At 52.1% G+C, this 16,579-nt stretch overlaps 1 protein-coding gene across 8 annotated transcripts in view; it reads right to left on the reverse strand.

Moving 5' to 3' along the window:
- Positions 1–292: 292 nt before the first annotated feature.
- The window catches only part of LOC122389845 (protein eva-1 homolog C-like), an 89,573-nt gene continuing 73,286 nt past the window's right edge, over positions 293–16,579 (reverse strand). For all 8 annotated transcript variants that reach the window (XM_043382283.1, XM_043382287.1, XM_043382285.1 and 5 more), the window contains one exon: positions 293–1,615. In XM_043382283.1, the coding sequence (XP_043238218.1) occupies positions 1,206–1,615 (410 nt within the window). In that variant the 3' untranslated portion in view covers positions 293–1,205. The remainder of the gene's footprint in view (positions 1,616–16,579) is intronic.

Genomic DNA, 16,579 nt, shown 5'->3' on the forward strand with positions numbered 1-16,579 from the left:
CAGTTGGAAGTTGTAATCTTACTACACTGGATCTTCAGGGGAGCATCAGTAAACAGCAAGGCGACGTCTTTTGAAGGCGCTCGCTCTATCCTATACCTTGTTGTTTTAGACCGACGGATTGACGCTGATAGACAGAGGCATATTGTTCTGTATGTGGTGTGTACAGAATCCACGGTGACCGCACTGTATCTAAATGGAGCTGTTCTATCGCCGCAATTTGCATAGCTCATCGTTTTCATATACCATTTGATTTTAAATTTTAAACAGATGTGGAGGTGGCAAAGTAAGCTGCACATAGACAAGTCATATATTTGTGACATGCGTGAACACAGACAAAGCACAATAACTTAGACTCGGCGGTGGCGGCAGCTGTGACAGAGACGTTCACTCAATGCGTCCCTCAGCAGTTGTACGTACGGTGCCGCTGCCCGACCACGAGCACCCAGCGACTAGGAGGACGCAGCCGCCCACCGGTGGGGTCGGGGTCGCTGGGGGCCTCATCACCGTCTCCCCCGCCTCCCGACCCTCTCACACACCATTGGTGTCGGACTAGATAGCGCTGGCTCGCGGCCAGTGGCCCCACCCTCCCGCTCCCCCTGCGCAGATGAGGACAATGAGTTATGTACAGAATGCCGGCGGATATTGCCAGGCGCGACCTCGGCGGCCCGGCAGCAATCGGACAATGAGCCGCGCGGCGCGGGGACACGGACCCTGTCGCCCCGACTAGACTACTCGACAAAGACGGTCGCCGGCGCTCAGGCACTTGACGGTCTCTCGGCCGCCGACCGACCGCTCCGGGCGACAGCGAGGTCAGGTGCCGAGACGTGAGTCACCGCGGTCCATCGTATCGACTCGACCACACTCGAGTCGGGCGCTCCCAGAACGAACGGCAAGAGTTTGGACCAGGTGGGCAAGTCCCAGATGACCCACCAGTCTGATATGAGCCACCGCCCCACAGCGACGATACGCGAACTGGGAGGTCATGTTAAATGTGACGTTACAGTGCGCTTCTGTGACATCACGTTACACCGAAATACTCCCGAGGGCACAGCGGAGTAACAACAATCACCATTCAACAGTAGACATTTTCCATCAACGCCCAACAGTCACACATTCATTCCAATCGCTCTCAGACAGCGGTCCTGGCGCCAGCTCTGGCGGACATGACCGTAAGCTCTATCTACTGTGACCCCCACCAGGTGTCACTAGCTGTAATAGTAGACATTTGGCAGGTCGTGCGCCAGGCTGCGCGGGTTCGTGTCGTCGTGGTGGTGGCGCAGCGTGCCACGTCCGGAGCTGGCGTAGCTCGGCTGCTCGGCGGGCTGCCGGCTGCCGAAGCTCATCTGTCCGGTGTACGGCGGCGAGAGGCGGCCGCTGCTGAGGATGGTCGGACCCGGGCCCGGACCCGGACCCTGGCCCGGATCCAGCTCCGAGTCCAACTCACTGAGTTGGTCGCCGAAGCCGAGCACGGTGGGTCGGTCCAGGTAGACGGCCTTGGCGTCGTGTCTCGCTCGCCGTCGCTGGCAGTAAAGTCGCAGTATGACTGTCAGGAGGCAGAGCAGCAGGCCGCCGGTGACGCTCAGAGTCAGGTACAGGATAAACTTCTCCTTGTTGTCTGAAACACAGGACATTGGGCAGTTCAGGCACATGGAGACGGAGAGAGAGAGAGAGAGAGAGAGAGAGAGAGAGAGAGAGAGAGAGAGAGAGAGAGAGAGAGAGAGAGAGAGAGAGAGAGAGAGAGAGAGAGAGAGAGAGACAGAGAAAGAGAGAGAGAGAAAAAAAGAAAGAGAGGGATGGAGAGGCTTCAAGTCGACTGCCTTTGAGTGGCGCCAGTGTTATTGGTAACGATCTAAACACAGAAGGTTACACAGGCGGTACCAACCCCACTGACGTCAGAGACACGTGTTCTCCGAAAGTTACGACATGATGGTGAGGCGTAGTCATTACCACGGCACGGTGCTTGCTGTTTCCAACCTTCCAGAGTGAGATGTTTGATGGAGCCAACAGGGTACGCGCAGACCTCTATAGCAGCAGTCGCATCAACTGGTATACAAGTCAGGGCTGTGATTCCGCTCGCTGAACACCGATTTTCTGCGTAAATCTTCGATGGGGACAAGATGATAATGCTGACGATATGTCCTGACCACAAACTTTCAGCGATGTTTTTGTGCCACTTTCATATTTTTGACCTAAATAATAATTATTCAGTTTATAGTTTTCTCAAGACTTACGTCACTAGGATCGTCTCAAATGAACAGCTAATGGATGTTGATGAGGACCTGAATACTGTGACTTTCGAGTACCTGACGCGCGACATATAGCAGACTCTCAAACAACTGTACACACAAGGACATGCTCGTCGGCGTTCCGCAAATGGTGTGGCGGCTTGCTACGTGCGTTTGGGTTTTCTTTTTAACCACTGATGACGTCACGCTTCAGTGTGGTCTGTAAATGTTACATTGTTACATGGCTGGCGGAATTTCTGGTAGGATTTCCCAATTGAAGCATGCTGAATAAATTGTGTTTGTTCCTATACATACCATTAAATAATGCCATTTTATTCATATTCTGCCTCAAATGAAGCGGGAAACCTTGCAGTTATAAATACTAGTTAGTGTTGAATGTGCTAATACTGATCGATTAGCTGTTTCAGCAAAGGCCAAACAGACCAACTCCAATAGCCACACAGAGGAGCCGGGCCGTTATTGACTGCGCGTGGGCCGGCCCGCCGTGTCAAGGCCAGGAGCCAGGTGATAAAGGACACCATCAAAGGTATGACGAAACACTACACATTTTGGGGAGGCGATACCGCGTAAGTACATACATACTGCGGCGCGGTCTACATTGTGAATAGCTGCTGATGGGCGAATTCCACACAGTATACAATGCGCGCATTTCAGAAACGGAGACTCCGTATAAGCAGATGTGTACTACGGACCGGTGCAGTATATCTTGCAGGTGATGTGTATTGCGGCGCAGGCTACCTTGCAGACAGCTGGTGTATGCACAAAAACCGTACGCTTATATAAGTAGGTAAGCCTCATTGAAAGACGAAGCAAGGTAAGGAGTTATGTAAAACGATCGCCCCTGGGCCAGCCTTTTATTTGTAATGAAAAAATTATAGCGCGCTTCGGCGCTCCTCGTCAGACGAATCGATATATAGGTAGTTGTATGCTGCAACACAGCACAGCCTTCACTTGAGACGAGGATTTGCCACGAGGTACGGCATATATGTATAGTCGTACCTATGTGAGATATAACCTAGTATAACCCACGGACGACAGGTGGTCACGACTGTGTACTGACGCTCCCAAATCTACCACACTGCATGTAACAGGCGGTGTTACCCTCGACATACAGCCCCGTGCACTGCCTCGACAGCCGTGCCCGGTACACATACGGTCACGATGCGGGGCTCACCTGTTAGTGCTGAATTAGTTACAGCACCGGCGACATTTCCGTTCGGCAAATATTACCCCGTAGCATCTGATCGAACTAGAGTCTCACCAGTCCCACTCAGACCCTCCTTTCCCCATTATAAATGACACAAATCCTGCCATATAGCTCTTCAACTTTTTACCCATTAGTGTCATGCGGGGCAGCTGATGTAGATAGCGCAGGTGTAGTTACCTACCACCTACCTTGGTTGTTTTCTCTTTTGGCGGAAACACGGTCTCGACTTCCCCTCCTCGCTCGCCCAGGTGTCTGCGTCTGCCGATTCCTTCTTTCTTGCGTAGCTGAAAGACGCCCCGAGCGGAGGGGAAGGAGACTTGGGAAGGAATGGGGTGACGGTGGGGCGGTGGGTGGGTCTGTTAGGATCCTAGTTTTACTCTCGCTGATGCACGTTGGTGTGGAACTCGTTCGGCGTAGGAAGACTATGGTGGTGATGTTTGCCAGCGTTTCCTTTCTTTCACGGATTTGTTTTCTTGTTGGATTTTGCTGCTCACATATCGATTCACACATCCATCACTCGCACTCAAGACTGAACAGTGAACATTCAACTCGACTAATGTGCCCCGCGCCCTTGCCGACGGCTCGCCGGCGGGCACCCGACTCCGTCTCCCGGCCGGCCCGGGCGCGGCGCCACGGCGCGGCCGTCCCGGTTACCTGACCCGGCCGGCCAAAGGTCGGACCGGCTCCGGCCGCCGCTGCCGCCCGCGGCGGGCCCGGGGAGGGGTACTACGCTACATTCTTCCATTGTCGTGGTAACATGCTTGGTGAGGGCAAACATTGGCATGATTTCTTTCCCATTAATATTAAAGTATTGTCTGATTATCTCGTCTAGTGCTGCCATCTGTCGAATGTTGTTCTCCCTAGTTGTTCTTCCTAGGGGTCGCCGCAGTCTGCCCTGCCGCAGTCTGCCCCGACACTAATGTTCCGTGATTATCGCCGGCTCTAATACGGTCCCATTAGTGTCATGCGGGGCAGCTGATGTAGATAGCGCAGGTGTAGTTACCTACCACCTACCTTGGTTGTTTTCTCTTTTGGCGGAAACACGGTCTCGACTTCCCCTCCTCGCTCGCCCAGGTGTCTGCGTCTGCCGATTCCTTCTTTCTTGCGTAGCTGAAAGACGCCAAAGGACCGCCAAAAGGAATGTTGCAGGCCGCTTGAATGGTGACGACCCAGCCCGCGGCACGTGGTGCGTTGAGGGTGACGCCATGGCTGTTTGGACTGTAGGTGAGGCTATCGCGGACAGCCGTGCCTTTTTGTAGGTGAGGCTATCGCGGACAGCCGTGCCTTTTTGTAGGTGAGGCTATCGCGGACAGCCTGACGTGTTACAGTGTGGGGCCATCGTGGACAGCCGTCCATGTCTGCAGGTGAGGCTATCGCGGACAGCCACGCACGTCTGCAGGTGAGACTATCGCGGACAGCCGTGCATGGCGGCATGTGAGGCTATCGCGGACAGCCTGACGTGTTACAATGTGGGGTTATCGCGGACAGCCGTCCATGTCTGCAGGTGAGGCTATCGCGGACAGCCGAGCATGTCTGCAGGTGAGACTATCGCGGACAGCCGTGCATGTCGGCATGTGAGGCTATCGCGGACAGCCGTGCCTTTTGTAGGTGAGGCTATCGCGGACAGCCGTGCACGTCTGCAGGTGAGACTATCGCGGATAGCTGTGGATGTGTGCAGGTGAGGCTATCGCGGACAGCCGTGCCTTTCTTATCCCCGCTATCGCGGACAGCCGTGCATGTCTGGAGGTGAGGTCTCGGACAGCCTTGCATGTATGTAGGTAGGGCTATCGCGGACAGCCTGACGTGTTACAATGTGCGGCCATCGCGGACAGCCGGCCATGTCTGCAGGTGAGGCTATCGCGGACAACCGTGCCTTTTTTAGGTGAGGCTATCGCCGACAGCCTGACGTGTCACAATGTGGGGCCAACGCGGACAGCCGTCCATGTCTGCAGGTGAGGCTATCGCGGACAGCCGTGCATGTCTGCAGGTGAGGCTATCGCGGACAGCCGTGCCTTGTTGTAGGTGAGGCTATCGCGGGCAGCCTGACGGGTTACAATGTGGGGCCATCGCGGACAGCCGTCCATGTCTTCAGGTGAGGCCATCGCGGACAGCCGTGCATGCCTGCAGGTGAGGCTATCGCGGACAGCCGCGCCTTCTCGTAGGTGAGGCTATCGCGGACAGCCTGACGTTACAATGTGGGGCCATCGCGGACAGCCGTGCCTTTTTGTAGGTGAGGCTATCGCGGACAGCCTGACGTGTGACAATGTGGGGCCGTCGCGGACAGCCGTCCATGTCTGCAGGTGAGGCTATCGCGAACAGCCACGCACGTCTGTAGGTGAGACTATCGCGGACAGCTGTGGATGTCGGCATGTGAGGCTATTGTGGACAGCCGTCCATGTCTGCAGGTGAGGCTATCGCGGACAGCCGCGCACGTCTGCAGGTGAGACTATCGTCGGTATGTGAGGCTATCGCGGACAGCCGTGCATGGCTGCAGGTGAGGCTATCGCGGACAGCCGTGCACGTCTGCAGGTGAGACTATCGCGGACAGCCGTGCATGTCGGTATGTGAGGCTATCGCGGACAGCCGTGCATGTCTGCAGGTGAGGCTATCGCGGACAGCCTGACGTGTGACAATGTGGGGCCATCGCGGACAGCCGTCCATGTCTGCAGGTGAGGCTATCGCGGACAGCCGTCCATGTCTGCAGGTGAGGCTATCGCGGACAGCCACGCACGTCTGCAGGTGAGACTATCGCGGACAGCCGTGCATGTCATGTCAGCATGTGAGGCTATCGCGGACAGCCGTGCCTTTTTGTAGGTGAGGCTATCGCGGACAGCCGTGCCTGTTTGTAGGTGGGGCTATCGCGGACAGCCGTGCATGTGTGTAGATGCAGCTATCACAAACAGCCCTTGATGTCTGTAGGGGAGTCTAAGTGGACAGGTGAGGGGATGGGACAGGGCCACTACTGCAAACAGGCGCCGCCGGAGGGGGTGTCTGCCGACCCCTTATTATTTCTCAGCCTTGGCGCCGGGTCGGAAATGCATCTTTGCGTCACAGTCTGGCGCTGCCAACTGGTGTCAGGTAGGTGCGCGTTCCGTGTAGGTATACGGTCGGTGGACAGGCTCATGGCGGCAATGCAGCATAGCAGCAGGCATACGTGCATCCACAGTGTGGCACATTGCCAGCAGTGACCTGACCCCCAGTCGGTCCGCTGCAGACCGGTGAAAGGCAACACCCCGATCAACGGCAGTCCGACCGCCGGCCACAGGCCCGTCATGGCCTTTTCAAGGGCAGCTGACGTCACGCCGGATGAGTCACCCGGCCGCCCCCGGTGCGGAGGACGGTCAAGTGTCACACGCCCGCGCCTGCGCCGCCGGCAACCACGTGACCATCAGTAGCTATTGTTGCTGCCGCCGCCCGCGGCGCTACCAGCGTTGGAAGTGCCACGTAGAGCTGACGTCACGATCACGCTATGGCTGGTCGGACCCGCCAAGATGGCGTCAGGGCGACAGGGCATTGGGCGTAGGCCATGGACATCAATACTGATGCCAGGCAAGCAAAGAGTATATAGGGCTAAAAATGCATGGCAGGCTAAGAAACGTCAATGACTGGGGCCAGGCAAGCAATGACATTGGTGGAAAGAACCATTGTAGGTACGGAAGAGGAGGTCATCCTGGTTGGCCGGGCACAAGATAAATGTACAGAAAGTCACAGGTTCATACACTGAGCAAATCACACCGGGGTGAGCTGCTCCCCAGGCACATTGCAGGTGGTGAGACACCTGATTGCAGTCAGTGTGGGGCTCGTTATGGTCAGTAATGTGGCGCACGGCGCCCGGCCTCGGCTAGGGGGGGGGGGGCGCGATGGGGGCAAACTCTTATCATGTATGCTATATTGAATCGCCGTTAGCGATCACGTGAGTGAGTAAGGTGCAAGTGGCAATCACCACCGGCGTGTTATGGGACGCGGCGAGGAACGGGCGAGACAAAATGGCGCCCGGCGCCGGGGGGGGGGGTAATCTCCCCATGCACGCGGTGAAAGCCGTCGACAGACCTAGTTAGGTAGCAGGGAATGTCCAGTAACATACCTGCAGTTTTGTGCGCTGGCGAGGGGCCATCGCGACCACAGTAGGATCCTAGTTTTACTCTCGCTGATGCACGTTGGTGTGGAACTCGTTCGGCGTAGGAAGACTATGGTGGTGATGTTTGCCAGCGTTTCCTTTCTTTCACGGATTTGTTTTCTTGTTGGATTTTGCTGCTCACATATCGATTCACACATCCATCACTCGCACTCAAGACTGAACAGTGAACATTCAACTCGACTAATGTGCCCCGCGCCCTTGCCGACGGCTCGCCGGCGGGCACCCGACTCCGTCTCCCGGCCGGCCCGGGCGCGGCGCCACGGCGCGGCCGTCCCGGTTACCTGACCCGGCCGGCCAAAGGTCGGACCGGCTCCGGCCGCCGCTGCCGCCCGCGGCGGGCCCGGGGAGGGGTACTACGCTACATTCTTCCATTGTCGTGGTAACATGCTTGGTGAGGGCAAACATTGGCATGATTTCTTTCCCATTAATATTAAAGTATTGTCTGATTATCTCGTCTAGTGCTGCCATCTGTCGAATGTTGTTCTCCCTAGTTGTTCTTCCTAGGGGTCGCCGCAGTCTGCCCTGCCGCAGTCTGCCCCGACACTAATGTTCCGTGATTATCGCCGGCTCTAATACGGTCCCATTATCAACTCTCATGACCGCCGATCTTGCCTCGACTAGTGTCTCGTTTTGCGTGTGAGAAAAGGCTAGAGGCAAACGAGAATTACACTCGGATGTGAATGTTATTATCATCGACATGCACTCCGAAAGCAAGACATTAAAGTGGTCGTGCATTTCCCCTATCCACGATGCAGACTTTACGGCAAGAAGTCATAGATTTTGCAGCGCTCGTTTTCAGCCAGCTATAATGGCATGAATCAATGAAATCTTAGTAACGATCGCAGCGCTTTACCAGGTCACGCTATAAACCTGCAGAGACTGATACAGCGACTTGCAATTTGATGCCCCATTCTGTGCCATATTTGTTCATGGACGTTAATAAACCGTGTTGTCGAGCGGGCCAGCATCTCTGACGTCACAGAGGGTGACATTCAGAGGGCCAGAAGGTGACGTGACGCGGTAGGCCGCCGTGACCACCGTGTCACGGACCCGTGCGACCTCCAGTGTGACGACTGAGGCCACGCCACTTCTCGTGGCACGCCACCCGGTACACACCGTCCAAAACGCAAACCTCGTGTCACTAGAGACGGCTTAGGGCAAGCTGCTTAGCTCTGGCAACAAAACAAATTAAATCGTTTCCTCTTCTTCAAAACTTACACCCGCGTTGCAATGATATAGGCGTATGATATGTAATCCATGATATTGGGTGCGCTATGACGGATGTATTTCTTTTGTTGGAGCGGTATCTGTATTGGTATGAAAACAATCACTTCATATTTTTGAATTTGTTTTTGTGCATTTTAGCTACCAAACTTGGGCTTGCCTGCAGCTCACACACGGAAGTTGGAAAAGTTATCCACTTTTGCTTATTTTCCGTCACGGCACCACAAATCAACCAGCCAGCCAGCCACCCACCCACACACACACACACACACATCCACACACAAACGCACGAACCGACGACTGCGTGTGATCGATAGCCCATCGACCACCAGTGTTCGCTGCTGAAAACACATTGACGACAGAGCTCGGTCACCTCCAACGGCGCGATAAACTTCCGGCTGGACTGGTAACTGGACCACTTGGGCACTGAGGCAATAGCTATTAGAGATGACGAAATAAGCGTAGCTAACAACGTCCAAAGTTCCCTCCGCGTGGAATTATGACGCGCAAAAATGAAAGACTAACGATAAAATGTCTGAAATATTGGGAAGGTGCGCATTTTTATCAGTGTAATTTTACCAGATCTAAGATATACGGTAACTGAAATGACATTCACTTACAGCGAACGCAACCACCAGACCCTCACGAGGAAACAGTAAACGGCCGGTCGACAAGATGGCCTCCTCGCATACCGTCGACCCCGCCCGGGGACATGAGTCTGGCGGCCGATCGGTGACCTGGGGACATGAGGCTGGCTGCCGATCGGTGACCGGCGCGCGATCGTCGGAAACGAGCGGCATCGGCATCCACTCGATTATGCACAGCTCGATTTCCGTATGGTTCTAGGAGACGCCGCTCAATCAGACAGGTCTGCCCACGGCTGGACAACGACACGCAATTTGCAGCAACCGGTTGTCCTGGCCCATACAAAAAAAAAAACTGATGCCACATATACCAAGGTCTTTTTACATGAACTGTACGCCTCTGTCCCTATCAGCAATGTTTTGGGTTATTGATGCTTATCAGTAGGTAGTAGGTACATATGCAATATGCATGTGGCTGTCTCATCAAAATATAAAATGGCTCAAGATATGGTAAGGTTATAGTATCGCGCTTATTTGATGGTTGTTATGACGCCCTTGCCACATTTGCGTCCTTGTTCGCAGAGTACTGAAACACGTTAACGTTAATACCGGAAAGTTACATAATACTCAACTCAATACGACATTCGAGCAAGATATGATGACGATTTTGACTTCCGAAACGATAGTGATTATCACGCCTAGCCAGGCCATCAACTTCTGTATTCATAATTCCTTAGAACCGCCCCGACGTCCGTGTCTAATCTCATACATTCAATGCATGGCCTGCGCCTGCTACTTGAGTGGCACATCGGCTGAATGCCTCCATTCAGCCGGCCGTGTCGCCGGCCGGGCTTCACCTTCTGACTACGGTCACGGCCGGTGACGCGTTTCGGGTCGGTCAGCGCGGCCGGTGGACGCTCCATTATGTGACGAGCAGTCGGGTCCTGCCCGGACCGGCAGCCGATATCGAACGACCGGGCTGGGCCGGTCAGAGGGTGTTTGCACACCGTCCGGGGCCCGGCCGGACCGGGGGACACGGCAGCGGCCGGCCCGGCACACCTGGGTCAGGTGCGTCATTGTGTCCCGGTGTCAGGTGCGTCATTGTGTCCCGGTGTCAGGTGTGGCATTGTGTCCTGATGTCAGGCGTGTCAGTTGAGTCCTTGTATCATTGTCTTGACGTGTCCTGGTGTCAGGCGTGTCAGTTGGAAACTTGTCTTTGTCCAAACGTGTCCTGGTGTTGTCGTGTTCTGATGACATGCTATGTTGATACACATTACACAGTGTCCTGGTGCTATTGAGTCGAAGACTCGAAATGTGTTATTAGAGTGGTGCGGTCAAGGTCATCTCATCAAATAGCGAGATATCTTAGTGTTGCGTTAAAAGACCGATTGCAGAGAGAATAAACGTAAAAAGACCGATTGAAGAGAGAATGCATAACTAAGCACTGTTCAAGGAATTCTAGCATTGTCCTTCACATACATGGTACAATTTGATGTCACAAAAAGGAGCAGCGATTGAATTGATTACATTACGTAATCCCTTCCCACAAATATTGTCATACAAAATGGCGCAGGTTGGCTAGGCAAATTTCAATGAATTCGGCACACGTTTCACCACTATACAAATTGTTACTACAGCTGTTTCGTGACATAACGAGCTATCGGCCTGGTGAAAGGGCAACACTGTTAACCCTGTCTTGAGTGCAGGTATACCGTGGTTGTCAGCACCCGAACTAAGGTTAATACCTTCCTGTGCCTCGTGGGGACACGACATTTCAAACCAGGCAGCACCCTGGGGGCTTCCGTTACGAGTAAACCGACCGCGATGTGAAGCAACACCAGCAGCTGGGCGTCCACAGGCGAGCCGCAAAGTGGCCCACTCGGTTCGCTGCGGTCAAAGCGACGCACAGACACGCAACACGGCTGGCGGGCGAGCCGGTCAGTCGATAGCGCCGCTAGTGTAAAGCCGCCGACCCAGTCCCGGCACATAGCCGGCACACGCCGCGACACGCCCTAATTTCTATCCAATCTGTTCGGAGCCGTGTGACGCATGTGGGACCGACGTTTGGCCGTCCGGTATATGCGTGCAGTGCGCCATAAGGCGTGGCCATGGGACGGCCGCTGGTGGCACAACGACGGCTTGTGGGCCGACGTCAATTATGCTCCACCCATAAAGTAAATCCACCGGGACAGGTCAATGGAAAAATGGTGCACCAAAACTACTCTCCCCTGTGGGTTATCAATCGGCAAAGTGAGCTGTACCACCGGAGCGGCCCCACGAAAATAGATAAAATCGTAGGCTTAGAATAAACTTATTTGAAAATACATTTAGTTTAGATGATACTAATGAGAACATACCGCATGATGAGGATATACCGCAGTCCGCAAATGAGGAATCCCAGTTATTTACATACGTATGGTGTTCCATTATTGGTTACGCCAATTTGGAAGCGTTAGGAGACGAGACCAAAATGATATCAACAATAACAAGGCTTACGACTTACGACGCTCTGGATCCCCCCAGCCTATCTATACGGCAACAGAAAGGATTCATTGACGCAGAACGCGTAAAAATGAATGAAATACCGAAACGGTCGATATAGGTAAGTTTAGCATCGATATATATCGAAAAAATTGTTCGTCGCGTCTAACCAAAATACAAGTACCTATTCTTCTGTGTTACTTCACATAAAGTACATCACGCAATGCTTTTCACACCGGTGACGTTCTACGTTTTTAGTTCGGCGCCATCATGAGCTGTTTGGACACGCCAGGCGGTCCTGCCACGGCTACATTCAGAGTGGACCACCATTACTGATCAATGGACATTTCCGGCGCGCCGCGAACGCCGCGGGCCGCCATTATCGCCGCCGATGACGTCACGTGCAACAGCTGACCGGCGGGCGTCGGGCGCTGTGTGCGGCGCTGAATGGCGGCGAGCGGGGCCGGACAGAGACGCACACAAAGGCGCCAGTTCGACCACCGCTAATGGCCGCCCGTTTGACACCGTCTGCGGAGCGCGACATGGTGCGACACGGTCCGGGCCGCGGCTGGTCCGAATAGCTCAGCTGCTGGACACGACAGGACTCAGCCCAGCTGCTGGACACGACAGGACTCAGCGGGCCAGCCCAGCTGCTGGACACGACAGGACCCAGCGGGCCAGCCCAGCTGCTGGACATGACAGGACTCAGCGGACCCAGCCCAGCTGCTGGACACGACAGGACCCAGCGGACCCGCCCAGCTGCTGGACACGACAGGACTCAGCGGACCCAGCCCAGCTGCTGGACACCATAGGACCCAGCGGACCCGCCCAGCTGCTGGACACGACAGGACCCAGCGGACCCGCCCAGCTGCTGGACAAGACAGGATCCAGCGGACCAGCCCGGCTGCACTGGGACACATGACCCAGCTGCATTGCTAAACAGCCGGTCATGCTAGAATACCAAGGAGATGGAATGTTCAGCAGCTGAGCAGCTATACGGCTTGGAAGCCAAGCAGCTGACGGCAGTTTGAACTCGGTGGGTGACCTCTGGCATGGACTGCACGTCGAGGGCGTCAGTTTCCGCGAACCGCTAATGACTGTCATGTACTGCAGCTCGCTCCCCCTATATCCATTATCCAAAGTCCTCATACCCTGGGCTAAATAGTGCCGTGTTGAAGGGACATGCAGTAGGTATGTGTGGCCTGCACGCATGCATCCACGGCGCACAATGCACAGCTGCCATTCAGCGTTTCTGGGTGGGTTACTTTGGTTCTCCTGGAATACAATAACTCCGGACTCTCAAAGCGAAGACTGAAAACCCTTTTTTAGTTCCGGCTGGATGAAAAGGATGCAGAAAGTGGTCGGCAGATAGGACGAACCATATCATAAACAGATACAATGCAGTCTCAGACGGCAGATAGTAGACAAAATGTCAGGTGGGCAGATAGCCGCAGACAGTGACCTTAGACAGTCCCAGGTGGGCAGACGGTCCCAGACAGAGCTGTCCCGCTGAGGAGACAGTCGCAGACAGCGGCCGCCAGGTAGGAGCGCGCGGAGTGGCCTGAGGTCGATGACGACGGTGCCGAAGGAGGATCGATGCTGGATCGACCTCTCCGACCGAGAATCGGCCTCCGAAGGCCGCGCCGGCCCGCTGAATAGACGGACAATGACCGCAGATAGCGTCAGGACCTGATGGGCCGACATCAATAACTGCTGACAATATCAATACCTCTAGTCGCACTGTTGATGCTCGTTGCCGGCATCGATTGCTCGTTATACTATCGATAGCTGAAGTTATCGGCACCATATTTTGGTATGCTAAACCCATTGACGACTGCAGAGCGCATGCTTACCATATTTTACGTTGTATCACACCACTTGTATTCATCGAATCATGGCATGCTTATCGTAACATTTTGTCCCAACTTCACTCAAGTAAGGGTAATTTGAAATGACTGCTTGCCAACATAAACTGTCTGCAGGTGTGGAAACATAACATTGAAAAGAAATGTTCGTTAGGCTATCGGCTATCGGCGCATCGTAAAAATCAACCAGCCAGAGTAGGCCAGGCAGGGGTCCAAAAACCTTCCACCCTTCCAACACCGGTTGGAGACAGAATTGGTGTCGAGGACTGATGAGAAAGAGACACTTCCAGGCTTTCGACTATGCATGAACATTTCCCGGGTTTCTCAAATCTGCTAGTTTTTTTAGTATTCATTGCATTTCTTTATCATTTCATCATTGGCAATGAGAAATCGTGAGAAACTATCGAGAAACACTGGCTCTCAGCTGTCCCCGGAGACAGCCAGAGGTGGAAGCGACCGACCCAGAGGTGGAAGGGCTAATCAATCAATAAGGGCTGATTCCCTAACGATCGAATAGGAGTATGACCCTTCCTGGCACTGTCCGTCGATGCATATTTTTTGACGCTCCCGGAGACACAGATATAATTTACGTCATCTATTGAATGAAGGATCTTTGCATTTCATTCAGTATGCTGATGAAATTACATAAATTTTATTCAAATAGCTTTTTTTCAATAAGAAATTAATGAAAAACAAGAGTTAAAAGGAAAATCAAAAGAAAACTGAGCATATGGTCCCATAATGACGTCATATTTTGCACCAAGTCAGAACCAACTGAACGCCGCAAACTCAAACTGGCGCAGTTCTGGCGTATGTTGCTTACGTGCGGTGTGGTTAAATCATTATAGAGTTCAGTGGGTTAAATATTTTGATTTGGCCTTTTCTTTATTTCTACAAGTAGTTCCCATGTTCTGAGATGCCCTATCTATACAGAAGATAGGGCCTTGTACAGAAGTAAGGTGAAGTGCGGTGTTTGCGGCGTCGAAGTTGTATATAAGAACCCAAGGCTCTATAGAACCTACAGGGCCACATGGAAAGCAAGGTATCTGTGCTGATAACGGATTCTGGCTCTGGACCTAGAGGAAAAATGCAGTCTTGGACTGGGTAAAAAGGTACCTAAGCATTGTATTTCAGTTGAGACAAGTATAATAACATGGAACAAAAATGATAGACGAACGCGTTTCGGCTAAATCACCGTCATCAGCGTCTCTTGTTCTCCTTTTAGACGCTGATGACGGTGATTTAGCCGAAATGCGTTCGTCTATCATTTTTGTTCCGTGTTATTGTACCTAAGCATGTGTATTACATGTGCCTGTGAACAAATTAAAATTTCGATTAATACTTTATAGGCATCTTTTGTTCTGTGAATCAAATTGTGGTATGAAACTTATAAAGCGCAAACAATTTTTCATCAATCCGTTCAATGCATATGACGAAACTCTTAACAGCTAACTGCAAGTTTACCTCTGCTGATTGCCACATGTTTGGTTTTAGGAGAGCACTGTGATGTTACCTACCTGTTTGCAGTATTGTTTTATTTTGTTCCGTAAGGCTGAGAGGGTTGGTAGTTTGTTTTTAAATGTCTCCTAATGCTAGGTATACTGTGGCACCAAATTATATGCATTGGTCAGCCTGTTAACTTCAAGTTTTATTTCAAATAAACTTTTGTAGCCTGTAGGTGGGTACCAATAGGTGACTCAGTTCCGAGTCCAAAGTAAGCGTTTCATGCCAATTTGTGCCAATAAACAGTATGATGATGATGATGATGATGATCATGTAATCTATGATATAAATAACACCTTACCTATCCCAAATTTTAACTGTCATTTCTTATGCAAAATGCAACTTCTTCTCCTCAAAAGCCAGCAGATTGATTTTCAGAAGCTGTTTTTGAGTGCTTACTGCTTTCTAGTCATTGACACATAGCTGATCTCCAAATTATCCAACAGTTACAACTAAGCTGATTTTTTTCACATCACTTTTCATTGGATCAGCCAAAACAGGGCACCTGACCCCTTTTCTGGTTCACAGACAGGCCCCCATGGACCCTTTGTCTTGAACCTGTAGCCTCTTGAAAGGCTGTACACATTTTGCCACCTCATTGGAATGTTCTGAATATGCCACTTGCATCTAAATTGAGCAATCAAAAGGGTTCATTGTGCAAGCATCTCTGTTCCCATATGTAGGCATAGTTTTATAAGAAATCAAACATTTGAAATGTGGCTGCTCCTCAGAAGTGAATGGCATGGACTATGTTCAGGTAAATTTGTACTGAAACATCACTGATATGTGGCAAAAACAATATTATTCTGTATTGAGATTTAAGAATACAATCAAGCATTTCCTAGTCATCAAGAATAATAGATCATAAAGCATGTTGTCAATTTTTTTTAAGAATCCAACTGGAAAGTTACTAGGGACATGATGAATGCTGTCCCATGGCCTGACCAGAATGTCTATTTGTCTATGCCTTTGCCCATTACTCTGCTGCTTAGTGCCTAGTCTGATCCACAGCATTTACAGGTTTTAGAAGTTTAGATTATTCTGAAATCTATTCTATAAGACCAGAGTTGTTTGTTTATTAAACTCGCACCCCACTAGGGGGAGGCTATTTATAACCCATCCTCTCGCTTTTCTTGCAAGCAATCGCAATCGCTTTTCCTATCCTATGTGTCAATATATGTCACAGGTATATTGTCACATGTAGGTATGTCAGGTATATTGATACATTTTTGTACGGAGACACTAGACCTGTACGTTTCTAGGAGGGAGACAGTCGGCAAACTTTTTGGACCCCTGAGGCCAGGTCCTTTCTGATAACGCGAATGGGAAGA

This window comes from Amphibalanus amphitrite, unplaced genomic scaffold (genome assembly GCF_019059575.1).
Source record: "Amphibalanus amphitrite isolate SeventyFive unplaced genomic scaffold, NRLGWU_Aamphi_draft 000374F_arrow, whole genome shotgun sequence".
NCBI classification, from domain to species: Eukaryota; Metazoa; Arthropoda; class Thecostraca; order Balanomorpha; family Balanidae; genus Amphibalanus; species Amphibalanus amphitrite.